The sequence below is a fragment of the Tasmannia lanceolata genome, unplaced genomic scaffold (assembly GCF_043159265.1).
Source record: "Tasmannia lanceolata isolate RefF3 unplaced genomic scaffold, GAP_Taslan_0.1 ptg000020l, whole genome shotgun sequence".
Lineage (NCBI taxonomy): Eukaryota > Viridiplantae > Streptophyta > Magnoliopsida > Canellales > Winteraceae > Tasmannia > Tasmannia lanceolata.
This window is the reverse complement of record NW_027518697.1, coordinates 26,775,449-26,789,381: the sequence shown is the minus strand read 5'-3', so window position 1 is coordinate 26,789,381 and position 13,933 is coordinate 26,775,449. Positions and strand designations below refer to the sequence as shown.

At 40.9% G+C, this 13,933-nt stretch overlaps 1 protein-coding gene across 1 annotated transcript; it reads right to left on the bottom strand.

The window, feature by feature from the left end:
• Positions 1 to 1,831: 1,831 nt before the first annotated feature.
• Positions 1,832 to 9,935, bottom strand: LOC143853926 (uncharacterized). The gene is made up of 5 exons (XM_077363622.1): positions 9,481 to 9,935; positions 2,561 to 5,347; positions 2,196 to 2,380; positions 1,988 to 2,099; positions 1,832 to 1,878 (listed from the first exon to the last, which is right to left on the bottom strand). The coding sequence occupies exons 2-5, from the start codon at positions 5,175 to 5,177 to the stop codon at positions 1,832 to 1,834; spliced, it is 2,961 nt and encodes a 986-aa protein (XP_077219737.1). The 5' UTR covers positions 5,178 to 5,347; positions 9,481 to 9,935.
• Positions 9,936 to 13,933: the final 3,998 nt, after the last annotated feature.

Genomic DNA, 13,933 nt, shown 5'->3' with positions numbered 1-13,933 from the left:
CCATCAAAGTACATTAACCACTTGGTACTGAGAACCTCTTCTTCTTCGATATCCATAATTTCTTCATCAGGGAATTCGGCTCTTAGAACAGCATTCTCCTCAACTGGAGCATCGGCCAATTGTTCAGCTATAACCCGCCCCTTAACTGATTTCTGAGTGACATAACTGATGTCGAACTCAGACAATAACAATAACCACCTTGCAGTCCTTCCTGTAAGGGCAGGTTTCTCAAACAAGTACTTTAGAGGGTCCATTCGTGAAAGCAGAAGAACCTTGTTTGAAAGCAAATAATGTCTAAGCCTCTGGGTTGCCCAAACTAATGCGAGACAAGTCTTCTCCAAAACAGTGTATTTTAATTCATACTCTAGCATCTTCTTGCTGATGTAGTAAATGGGTCTTTCTTTCTTAGACTCAAGATCCTGCTGAGCAAGCATGCAACCCATCGCTGTATCCGTGATAGATAAGTACAACAGCAACGGCTGGCCTGGAATAACTGGTGAAAGAACAGGGGGCAAGGATAGGCATTGCTTAACCTTTTCAAAAGCCTCCTGACACTCTTCATTCCACTTCTTCGAGGAATTCTTCTTCAGAAGCTTGAAAATGGGTTCACACGTCATCGTCAGATGTGCTATGAACCGTCTCAGATACTGAACTTTGCCAAGGAAACCTCGGATCTGCCTTTCTGTCGTCGGCGGCTGCATTTCTTGAATCGCCTTGATCTTTTGCGGGTCCACTTCGATCCCTCTTTCGCTGACCATAAACCCCAAGAGTTTCCCTGACGTAACGCCAAATACACATTTACTCGGGTTCAGACGAAGCTGATACTTCCTGATCCGCTCAAAAAACTTTCTCAGGGCAACAGTGTGCTCAGGCCGAGTCTTCCCCTTTACGATCATGTCATCAACGTAAACTTCAACCTCTTTGTGAATCATATCATGAAGAAGAGTCGTGGCGGCTCTCTGATATGTAGCACCAGCATTTTTCAAGCCAAACGGCATCACTCTGTAGCAATATGTACCCCACTGAGTGATGAACGCTGTCTTCAACATGTCTTCAGGTGCCATTTTAATCTGATTGTACCCTGAGAATCCATCCATAAAGGATAAAAGAGCATGCCCAGCAGTGTTATCCACCAGGAGATCAATGCTTGGAAGAGGAAAGTCATCTTTAGGACTTGCTTTATTTAAATCTCTAAAATCAACACACATTCTGACTTTCCCGTCCTTTTTGGGCACCGGTACTATGTTAGCGAGCCATTCAGGATATTCCACCACCTGGATGAATTTTACTTCTAACAATTTCTTCACTTCTTCATAGACTTTCAACTCCCATTCTGTTTTGAGCTTTCGGAGTTTTTGCTTCTTTGGCTTAGCACCAAGGATTAAGGGTAATCTGTGCTGGACGATTTCCTCACTTAATCCTGGCATATCATCGTAAGACCAAGCAAAAACTTCTTTGAACTCTTTAAGCAGGGTGATCAATTCCTCGCGTTCTTCAGGGGATAAAGTTTTGCCAATCTTTATTTCCTTAATTGAGGTTTCATCACCAATATTCACAGTTTCAACTTCCTCATCAAGTGGTTTTGCTCGGCGACTCTCCTCCTGTTGGATCATATGTCTGATTTCAGGGGGAGTTTTGTCGGCATCCTCATCAGAGGGGGAGTCTTGATTGTTATTATTAAGATTATCAGATTTTATAGCAGATTCAGCAGATGAAATAGAGACAGGAATGTACTCAAAAGAAGAATCCTTCATTTCATTGGAATTTGAATCATATACATCAACAGACGAATTACCCTCATCGGGGGGTACAATGAACTTTGGACTCATTTTTACAGACTCGATGGAAATGTTGACACCTGCGTCAACTGACTCAGAACTATAAAAGGAAACAGCAACAGATGCTTTATTATGAACAGACTCCAACTCAATCTCGCTTGAAAAGGAAGAAACGTCGCCGATCTCAGGTGAATGGTCCTCTATGGTACCTGCATCAAAAGACTCATTAGAAGATATAGACTCTGAATCAAACCCGGAGACTGACACGTATTTATGGACGACTGACTCTTCTGAAGGGATTCGTTTGTACTGGAAAATAACCTGGGGTAGGACTTGAGAAGTCCAGTTAGTCAGAGGTTCCTCAGCCGGGGTGATAAGACGAGTTGGGTCAAGTATCAGCGGGCTCCTGCCAATCACGGCCACAGTCTGTGACCCTTCTTGGAAAAGTGAATTCAGAAGACTCGGCTCTATGTGCTCTGTCCAATCAGCCTCAGACTCTGTCTCTACAATCTGCATACCCACTGGCTCATCTTCTAGCTCAAGATCGAAGAAAATCTCAAACCCCGGAAGCATCTGACCTGTGCTCTCATCCAACCAAAACTCTGCAAAGCCACAGAAAGGAAAGGCTGCGCCTTCTTTTCGGAATCGACCGTTCATTTTCAAATCAATGGGTGCCATTGGTAGCCCCAAGCCCCGACGACGGTTTTCTGCCCATTTCAGCATCAACTGCTTCATCTCTACAATTTCCTTCTTTGTAGGCTTGTAACCTAGTCCGAACAAACCATTGAATGTTTTGAACACAGGAAACTCGGTCAAACCTTGATGATATTTGCCTAACCCGGCGCCTGGCATATAGCCCTGTCGGCGAATCATTCTGATGACATTCGAATTCGTACTGGTCAGGAAACAAATTTCCTCATTCAAAGCCTCTTTGAAAGTGATCGTAGTTACCTCTAGTGAAAACCCCGTCAAATTGACATCTTTGGATCTTTCCCCAGTTATGTCCGGAGTGATCTGCCCTATCTCGAGATCAGGATCCCCCTTTACTGTTATCACTCTGTTCCTGCGAATGAACTTCAGTTTTTGGTGGAGAGTAGACGGAACAACCCCGACCTTGTGCATCCAAGGACGGCCAAGCAACAGTAAGAATGAAGCCTTAATATCTAAGACTTGAAATTCTACCTCAAAGTCTTCTCCGCCAATCTGTATCTCAGTGACCAAAGTCCCGATTACATCTCGGCGAGTGCCATCATATGCTAGAATACCCTGCTCGGATGGAATAAAATTCTCAGGACTGAACCCCAGGGTTGCTGCGGTGCTTAATGGGCAAACATTCAGTGCAGAGCCGTTGTCAACCAACACCTCTGGCACCTTCTTCTTGTTACAGAAGACTGTGATTTTAAGAGGCTTAGTATGGTCTCGGCCCTCAGGAGGTAAATCGTCATCAGCGAATGACAATGTTTTCGCAGCTCTGGCCATGGCTACGAGACTGACAAGCTCGTCAGGTGAGGTATTAACAGAAACTTGTGCTGCATTAAGCTCTTGAAGGACTAGCTTTCTGTGCTTCGATGAGGCCATTAGTAAACCCCATACCGAGATATTAGCCTGAGTCTTCTTCAGCTGCTTTAACAGGCTCTCATCTTCTTCGTCTGCGCTCACTTTATTCTGCCTCTGATTTTCTGAGTTTCTTGCAACCCCTGCCGGGTTTTCTACACTCAATTCTGGTGGTTTGAACACTCGCCCACCTCGGGTCATGTGACGCATCTCGTTACACTGATCATCCAGCAATAGCAGTTCGTCTTCGTCCGTTCTGAAAACATAAGGTGCATTACTGACATCCTCTTCAAAGTCCTCCATCCTTAGAACATAGGTGGCTTCCTTTGCTTCTTCCAGACCAACATTCTGAAGCGCATATGACTGGGCTGAAGATGACTCAGCGAGTTCAGCATCGTCAAACGACAGCACATAAGGTTCTTTTTCTCTGAATTCTCTGAGCTCTTCATCGTCAAAGTTCAAAACATATGTTTTATCAGATGTAATAGCGCAAATGAGAGCAGAGGGATCAAGGATGGGCTCATCTACAAAGATAGCGTTTGTAGTGGGAGGAGCAACAGCACGGTGGTTGGGGAGAGGATTCTGAGTGATATTCGGCCTTTCAACTGCAAGCTCATCTTTATCGATCATGTTCTGAATCGCGTGCTTCAAGGCCAAACAGTTCTCAGTCATGTGTCCCGGGCCCCTGTGATATTCACAGTATTGATCCCTTCTCCAGTTTCCGGGCAGCGGATTAGGTACAGGTTTGACATCCGGAAGTCTGATCTTCTTGTCTCTGATCAACTTCTTAAGTATCATGGGCAGTGGAAATGGTAATGGGTCAAACTGCCTGAACTGCTTCGTCACCATTGGTCTAACAACTTCATCAACAGGCTTGGCCACTGGTCTGGTATAACTGACTGCTTGTACTTCCTTCGGTTGGATCATAGGCCTCTTCCCCTCTCGGACATCAGATAGCGTTTTGGCTCGGAGGCCCTTAGCAATAGCATCCTCGATCTGGGTGCCGGTCTTAATCAAATGATCGAAATTCTGATAGTGCTGCGGCGCCATGAAGTGAAAGTACTGCGGGGACAAGCTCTTGAGGACCAACTTTATCTGGTCTTCCTCTGACATTCTATGGCTCAGTTGGGCAGACTTGCGCCTCCAGCGCCTAATGAAAGATGTGAATGTCTCCTGAGGATTCTGCTTCAACAGCTTCAGATCTCTTTTAGTGACCTCGATCCCTTCCTCCATGGAGAATTGTTCTACGAATCGGTTAGAGATTTCTTCTAATGTCCTAATCTCTTCTGGTTTCAACCTCAAAAACCATCTTTTGGCTACCCCTATAAGAGACATAGGAAACAAATGAGCCATCTGCTCTCGACTTAAGCCATGCTGCTGGGAAAGAGTGATGAACCATCTGACGTGGTTTCTCGGACACCCAGTTCCATCATATTTGTCATAGTCTGGTGCCTTGAACTTAGGCGGGAATATGGCATTAGGGGACATCAGAAATTCAGAAATATCGAATCCCTTGGACGCTTGAACCTTCATGCTCTCAATGTCACGAGCCATCTTCTCATACTTATCGAACAACTCATTCTCCTTGTTAACCGGAGGGACAAAGTATTCCCCAGCATATTGCTCATCTTTTAGATCGATCTCTACGGGAGAGATGACTGGTCTGGTGAGGTTAGGAGATGTGGCCGGAGGAGGCTGAATGGCGGGATCTTTAGAAGTAGAGACCTTTTGAGTACTCTGGTCTTTTAGATGAGTCACCTCATCTTTCAACCCTGCTATATCTCGACACATATTTCTCAACATTTCCTGTATAGTTATCATGGGGTCCACTGGATCATTAGCCATTTGGTTGACTTCAAAAGAACCTGACAACTCTGGTGAAGATGGTAAAGGTGCTGTTGGTGACACAGTGGGATCAAAGTGACGAACAAGTCTAGATATTGAGGTAGGTCTAGACCAGGTAGGTTTAGCTTGGGTGCCCTTTTTTGAAGCGATGGTTGCTATCTTTCAGAATCCTGATTGGAAGTTAACATACTAGATCAATAATCATGAGATAAAGATTCTGAACAAATAGAGAAAAGAGTAATCTTGAAATACATCAACGGGTATGTTAATTTGGAAAGAATCCTCAATCTATTCCTTAAGGTGTTCTTTGGGTATAACCGTTCTTCTTTTGGGAATGAAAGAGTCAGGAACGATAAACATCCCTAATCAAAATAAGTTTCGATCTCAGCAACGATCATGCACTCAAAGAATACAGGTGAGATCAAACTTTTTCATCAATGATTTCGATATGATCCAGGGGTAAAAGATATATGATAAACATGGATCAATCAATGGCTCAGATAATAGACCATGGCCATAAGAATGACAAAAGTCGGGTCAAGGACCAGATCTAAAATCTGAATGATGGATATCAACAACAAGATGAGATCAAGATGAGATGAGATAGCATAAGATTGCTTTCAACAGATGGATCATGAATGACTAATCCTATGAGATCTTTGGAAATGAATGGGATTTACATCCTAACCCCAAAGGAAAAGTTTTTTAATTTTCGCACATTTTATCAGTGTTACCTGAAGGCATCAACCCTAACCCTAATCTAGCGGAGTGGAGAGAGGATCTCGACTCATGACTTTGTTTGTGTACCTAGGACCGATCGTAGCCATTGAAAGATGGACTACGGCCTAATCTAGACACAAATGGGTAGGATATCCTAAACTAGGCTCACACACACAATTGGGTAAGATATCCTAAACTAGGCTCACACACGTGATGCACATGTGTTCGTATACTACATGCATGTGTGGGTTAATCTAGGGGTAAGGCCAAGAGTTCCCTTAGCGCGAATCCATGTTCGATATACTGTACCAGTGTCCGGCGTATCAGTACGTGAACAAGAGATCCGTTTACGTACCATAAAGGTACTAGGCTAAGGGTGGAATGCTTCTCTAGCACAGAGGCACCAGGTGATGAAATCCCAGTCAACCATGCTAGATAACACTCCGGGTTCCTAAAATAGGACGTGTGTGCATGTGAGATGCAGGGGTTTAGATGAAAGTGATGTAAGTGTGTGCAATAAGTTCGCGCAATCTATGATGCCTTCAGGTTTTGTTAGATTAAGTTTGAGTAAATGTGATGAGAAAATAAAGCATACAAACTAATCTAACAAGCATAAAAGAGATAGAGTTTTCATGAGCCAGTTGAAATAGATTCAAATGAGTTATCCTTTGGAATTGTAATGAAGTTAGGTGGTCCCCAGCAGAGTCGCCAGTCTGTGGGACCCGATCCCGCGAGAGGGGTGGTGGCGCGAGAGCCGCCACGCACTATCTCTTGGTCTCTCGTACCCACGCGATTGGCGTGTGCCTTTTATTATTAATTTTAATTCATCTTTTATGTGAACTTGGGATCACTAAGGCAATCCGAATTCCACACAAAAGAGACTGACAGAGTCGCCACCTAGATGTGGGATCTAGGACCCATAATTAACCAGAAATCTAGACTCGCTACCTGGTTACAAGAATGGAAGGTATGGGGATTTATCCACCACATGCACCATTCCTGCCCGATAATCGGTCTTCAATTCAAAAAGTTAACTCTTTTAAATTCATTTTTAATGGCTCATTCAACTCTCTGTTAATGTGCTATCTATGTGACATGCATCCTATGATCTAATTTCAATGTGAATCCTAAATGTGTATCTTGATTTCTTAATTGGTTTGGATTCAATCTAAGTGAAAGTTCTCCTAAAATTCTAATTTCATGGAAAATCCTAAGTGATTTGATTGTTTCAACAGTTTTAAAAGTGATTAGCCCGAGTCCTCAGATGATCTGGTATTCATCCAAAGAAGCCTACGTATCCCCGCCTCCACGAGAATCAAGGCAACGTAGTTCTCCGCGCCTATTCTAAGCTAGGATGCCTAAGACACCTAGACTTCTATCCTAGACTCGATCTAAAAGACCGAACCGGTTATTAAAGTTTCTTGTACGATTATTTAAATTTCAGTGAATTGTGGATTTTATGACACCCTATATGCCCTAACTAAATGCAGATTAGCCCTAAACTAATGCAGGTGGTTCTTACAACCTATGTGTGACTAGGCTGTATTTCTTAAGGAAAACCAAGGGTGGACTAGCGTATCATACTCTAGTCATCACTCGGCGATATGGATCGCCGACTGACCGGACGGAGGCGCTCCTATAACTCTAGGACAGACCCCTAACTCTAAAAACAAGCACACAACAAACAAACAATCAAACAACCTATCAAAAGAAAAACCCTAACTCTAAAACTCTCTATCTAGGAGAAACTCCTAACTCTAGAAGAAGATCTTTTGAAAATAAGATTTTAAAGGTTTTTGAAGAAAGTTTAAAACGTTTATTTACAAAAAAAGTTTGGCTGGACTTGGGATGTAAATCCCAAGCTGCACTACGTACCTCGGAAGAGGATCAAGCCAACGTAGTTCGAAACGAACTCTCAAACTACGCTTCTAAAAGAAACACTCACACTTCAGATTTTTTAAGGTTTTTTTATATTTTCAAATGTTTTTGATATTTTTAAAGTTTTCAAATGTTTTTGAGTTTTAAATTTCTAATGTTTTTGGATTTTAAAGCTTTTCCAATGCTCAGGACCTTTAGATGTTTTCAATCTTAAAGGGAACACGCAAGAACAACCACAAACTAGGGCAAAGCCCTAAATCCAAAAGGGGAAACCCCGAACAAACAACTAACGTCTCAAAGAGACGAACCATAACAAGAAAGATAGCGTCCCAAGAAGAGAGAAAACGATCCAAGATCCCAAGCAAGCAAAGCTCTAATAAGACTGAGTTAGCCTCTAATTAAAGCGAAGTAATCAACAACTCTAAAGGAGAAACTCCTAACTAAAAATATTAAAGAAGGGTACAAATGAGCAAATGAGTCAATGACTCTCTAATAGCGGTGGAAAAACGAGTCAAAGACTCCACTGATAACAACTAAAGGATAGACGAGTCAAAGACTCCCTAAAAGAGATGGAAACACAAGTCAAAGACTCACTGACAACAACATCACACAAACAAATGAGTCAAAGACTTTTATATGAGGCAAAGCATGCCTCCTATGGGTACACCAATTTCGGCCCAGAATGGCATCCAAGGGAGGGAATCGTGCGCTCTTTCCTTGCGCAATTTAATACTTAGGTTATAGCATCTTATTGCCTGGCAGATCTCAGGATTTCCGTGGACAGTAACCTCGGAGCCAATAACATGTTATAGCTTAAATATCTAAATTGTCAAAGATTGGTTGCAATTGGGATACGATTATGGATGCACTGGCCATTTTTCGAGGGAAATCTAAAGACCCTAAGATTTCTGTTTCAATGGATTAATGAGTTAACATGTGACAGAGATTTAAGGTTCTTTAGAAATTTTCAGATGATTTTCAATTAATTTCGGATTTTCAATGGATTTTATCAATTTTAAACATATGAGTGTTTTTACAAGTGAAACTGTAGCAAACGAATTCGAAATGAATCAAAATTTCTACAGCAGTAAGATGGGTATCCATGCAGCTTACGGGATGAATTTTGTGGATTTGTACATTAAGCTCATATTTAATTTTGATTTAACAACAATAAGACCAGATTACAAAAATAACACAGAAACTACTAGAAATAGAAATCTAAATTCCATGAAATTTCTACATTAGTAAGATATAAGTGAAAATAGCATGCTGTAAGATTTCCATGAATTTAGAAAACTATTTACTATCAGTTTCGGATTTTTTAAATTTCAAACCAGATTATGAATTAACACTACAGCTCATATGAAACAAGATCAAAATCACTTGAAAAGTTTACAGAAGCAAGAAGTATAGAATTTAAGACTACTGTAAAAATTTGGAGAATTGTATCTGTGATTTGACATCAGTAACAATTCTCCCAAAATCTGATAATTTTCAAAGAATGCATAAAATAATATACCAAACAAAATCCAAAAATTCTCACAAATTCATGGTAGAATGTATCATTATCATATTATTTTCCCACGAAATTTCATTATTTGTGGAATCTGTTTAGTATATCTTTTAGTTTTCTTTGTTAAAAATCATGCAAAAATCCGAAAATATACCAAATAATTCTAAAAAATTCCGAAAACAGTGTACCTACCTGTGATGAGTTCCTCGCCGAATCCAAGAGCCGAAGAAATCCAAAAATCCGGCCGACGTGCGATCCGCTCCGCTTCCTTCTTTGTTTTTATATTTTCCTCTCTCTCTTTCTCTCTTATTTTCTCTCCCTCTCTTCTTTTTTTTTTTTTTCCTTCTCCTCTTTTTTTTTCTCTTCTTTTTTTTTTTCCCTCTTCCTTCTCTCCTTTTTTTTTCTCTCCCCCTTTTCCTTCTCATCACCTCTCTTTATATAGTGAAAAACTTAGTGGAGAGGTGGAAATAAATAATGAGAATGGTGGGTGTGGTGGAGAATAATGGAATATATAATGGTAATGGTGGGAATGGTGGTGGGAATAATGGAATATATAATGGTAATGGTGGGAATGGTGGTGGGGATAATGGAATATATAATGGTAATGGTGGGAATGGTGGTGGGAATAATGGAATATATAATGGTAATGGAGATAATGATGTTATTTTAAAGGGAAAAATGAAGTTAGTGGAAATGGTAGAGAAAGTTAAGTCATGCTAATGGTGAGTCCCACTTTGTGGGTTCCGCAAAAGCGGGTCCCACATCAGCGGGTCCCACACAAGCGGGTCCCACATCAGCGGGTCCCACACAAACGGGTCCCACACCAGCGGGTCCCACATCAGCGGGTCCCACACAAACGGGTCCCACACTAGCGGGTCCCACACAAACGGGTCCCACACCAGCGGGTCCCACATTCTCTTTTGCTCGGATTCTTATGAATAACCCTTCTCAATACTCAACGGAAAAATACGAAACATGACGGAAACGACCAAAAATATTTAGAAATGTAACAAACGGACGCGGGAAGGAAGGACATTGGAAAACCGATGGAAAAACCCTAATTTCTTAAGGCAGAGCAAAATGGGGTGTCTACACGCCCAAGCATAGCGAACTTGGGTCCGGTCAAAATGGGGTGTCTACACTCTTCACCACGCATGTAAATGTAACTGGTATGATTTGACGTTTCTCAGCACATTCATCATCAGCGATGATGCACTTTATGAGACAGACATTATAAGATGCAAATTTCTCTTTGAAACTCTTCTTCCTCTCTTGGTTGGGATAACAAGTGATGATATGCCATGCATATTTGACAAACGAACCTGATGAGAGTTGAAAATAAAAACCCCGACGCATAGAACAGCAACAATGAGGTGACGTGGAAATCGATGGTAACTAGCAGGAAACCACGAAGCCTGTAGGAGATGGTGATGCCCAAGTAGTGGGGTGAGATTGCAGGGCAAGGAGAAAAAAAAAGGGTTTTGTATAGGAGGATTCTTAGATCTAATGGGACCGGGCGGACGACTTGATCGTCCTTCCGCCGGAGAACAGCATTACTAGAATTGTGCTCAAGACGAGGTCGTATTGACCTGCTCTGATGCCATGACAAAATTAAGAGATTTCTGTTATTCTTGGATGAATTACAATGAGTCTAGACTAGACATTTCTTTCTGTATACAACTAGCACCAGCCTTGCCTACATGCACGTGTCGTGAGATGAGTTATCTCAGTCATCTGTGTAGTGGACCCTAAGTAAGAAGAGTGGGTGTGACGATTGGATCACGCAACTGAACCTGATCAAATAAAGAACAACTTGTGAACAAGAGAGTATAAAGTTGTTCTTCCAGACATGACCCTTCAAATGTCCTTAGACCTGAGGGATCTTATTAGTCAGTGGGCCCATTCTAGGGTCTTAGTCTATCCTATAGTGATTCTAATATAGAGTCACATTCGGATAGAGCTATATCCTAGAGCAAACCCTTGAGACCAATAGTGATACTCAACAAGGGATTCTTCGTCCTAAAATTTAGGGAATGACATCTACAATTTTGTCAGTGATAGGCATATTAAATATCCTGGTTAGGTGGATTTGATAAAAGGTTTATCGAAATGTTTCATGAAATATTGAAAAGTTTTCAAAGGATTTTACAAATGCATTTGGAGGTCGAACACCTCTTGACCAAAAATTATATACCAAGAGTGGGCCAAGGGGGGTAGGTGTCCACCCTCCGTATGACTCAACTCAGTAGATGTAGTCAAGAAGAGATGACCTGCACATACAAGATGTGATTAGGGGTAAGATGATCTGATGGTCATCTTCAGGGTTACGTCTCGATGGAGGCCACTGACCTAATGCGAATGTAGTTTAACTACAAAGCGAGATCGCAGTGGGACCTACCATAGGGTTCTGCAGGATCGAGTGCCCTGCGACGATCCCACTCATAACTCGAATAACTCGCTAACATTCAAACAGATCAGGGTTCCGCATTTTATGTAATTGCATGGACGGATACGATCCGATTTATCAATGTGGATATTTATTTTATATATATATATATGAGAAAAGTGTCTCTAGTCGGCCGACTAGAGAACCTTCTTTAGTCCGCCGACCCAAAACACAGTGGGCCCACAATGTTTGGATGATCCAAAGCATTAATTTGATAGGCCCTGACATAGATAGGGTGTGCCCAAAAAATCAGTTCCATAGGACCATCTTAACCCTTTGATTTGTGGAGCTAAAAATTGGGCAAATTAGTGAAGTTTTATACCCATCCATTTTAACATCCACAAATCGTAGGGTTGGGATGATCCTATGGAGCTGATTTTTTGGGCACACCCTATCCATGTCAGGGCCTATTAAATGAATGCTTCGGATCACACAAAAACTGTGGGCCCGCACTGATTTTTTGGCGGACGGACTAGAAAACTTTTCTAGTCGGCCGACTAGAAACATCAACCCCTATATATATATATATATATATATATATATATATATATATATATATATATATATATATATATACACACACACACACACACACACACACACACGTCTTTGTTAGTTAAGTAACAAGAGACAATGAGAGAATTTTTTGAGAACAAAATTGGACGCGTATAACTCCCAATGGATGCCAGTTATTAATTAATTAAATGGATAATTAATTAATTATTAATTATAAATTATTAAATATTATTAATATGATAAATAATAATAATAATGTGAAATCCAAATGAGGATAGTTATTCCCAAACCGGTTTAGCAATAAGAGCCAAATTGGAATGGAATTGAGAATCAGAATTGTCCTAACATTGGGAATCGTGTGGTGGGGCCCACCACACGCCCAACACTGATGGGAGACATGGGAGAACGTTTTCTAATGGGTCAAGAAGTTTCAGTTGCATAAGAACTCCTCTTGGAGATTGAATTGGTAAAATGTAGGATCTAGAATTCAAGCAATTCAACTCCAACACCAACTCTTATTGGATAAGGCCTCAAAGGGCTGGTGTGTGACTCAAAAATACACGCTCTCCAAGGATGCTTGTGCGAACCACTCAGCCATGGACGGTTTTGGGAGAGTCCCAATTGTTTTTGGAGTTGTTTGCAACTTGTCTTCTTATTTGGATAACTTTTGGATGAGAAAAATGACTTGACAAACTAAAACTCATTGTGAATATAAACAAAAAAAGGACTTCTCCCCCTTGAAATTTCGTTTTCACTCCCTCTCTCTATCTCTCTCTCAATTGCAAAATGTACATAGAAAAAGGCTTCCAATCTAGTTTTCTAATCTCTACAACAAATGTACTGATTAGATCAAACCTTATACAAGTGAATAAGAGTTATTCACATCCACTATCAACGGTGCAAAGAAAAGAATCCATCGATTCAACTTGCGGGGTTCGCGGCGTTCAGAACGATCGCAACCGTTCGAGGAGTAGATCAAGTAGCGTGGTTTGTTAATTTGTTCTTCAAAGAGGAATTTATTGATGTTTGATTAACAATAATAACTAATATAGACTCTAGGATCTTGGGCAAGAGCAAGATCAAAAAGAAAATTTAAAGTTTTAAACGATTCTACTTTCCTCTACGCATAGCGATATTGCTGGAAGGGGATAACTTTCCTTCAATTAGTTCATAAGGGATTCAATACGGTGATGCAGAGGCTGGTTTACTTACGCTTTCTCATATGCATCTCTTGTCTCCAACTATTAAGGGTCACATTTCCATATCAACTCAAGACATGGGTATTGGACTATGTTTAAACAATCGGAAATCGTCAATTGCAAATAGGAATAATCTCTGATGAGTACAAATAGGTTCTTCATAGACAAGGCTACATCAAAAAATTCTAGATGGGATCTTTGTTGTAATTGGAAGATCCCCATGGCAGCCATTATTAATATTTATTAGTTCATGACTGAACAAATCTACATCTAAGTCAATAACCAAGAAAATAGATTCAATAATACAAAAAAAAGAAGAAGGAAACAATTACAAGTAGAAAACAAGAGGTTCAATAAAGATGTTGCATCAAAAAAAGAAAACATAGCAAGGAAATAATTGTAGAAAAGGGTAGAATAGAATGGAAATGAAATAATTGCCTATCAGGGCAGAGTAGAAGAAATGATCAAGAAGGATGGAAATAAG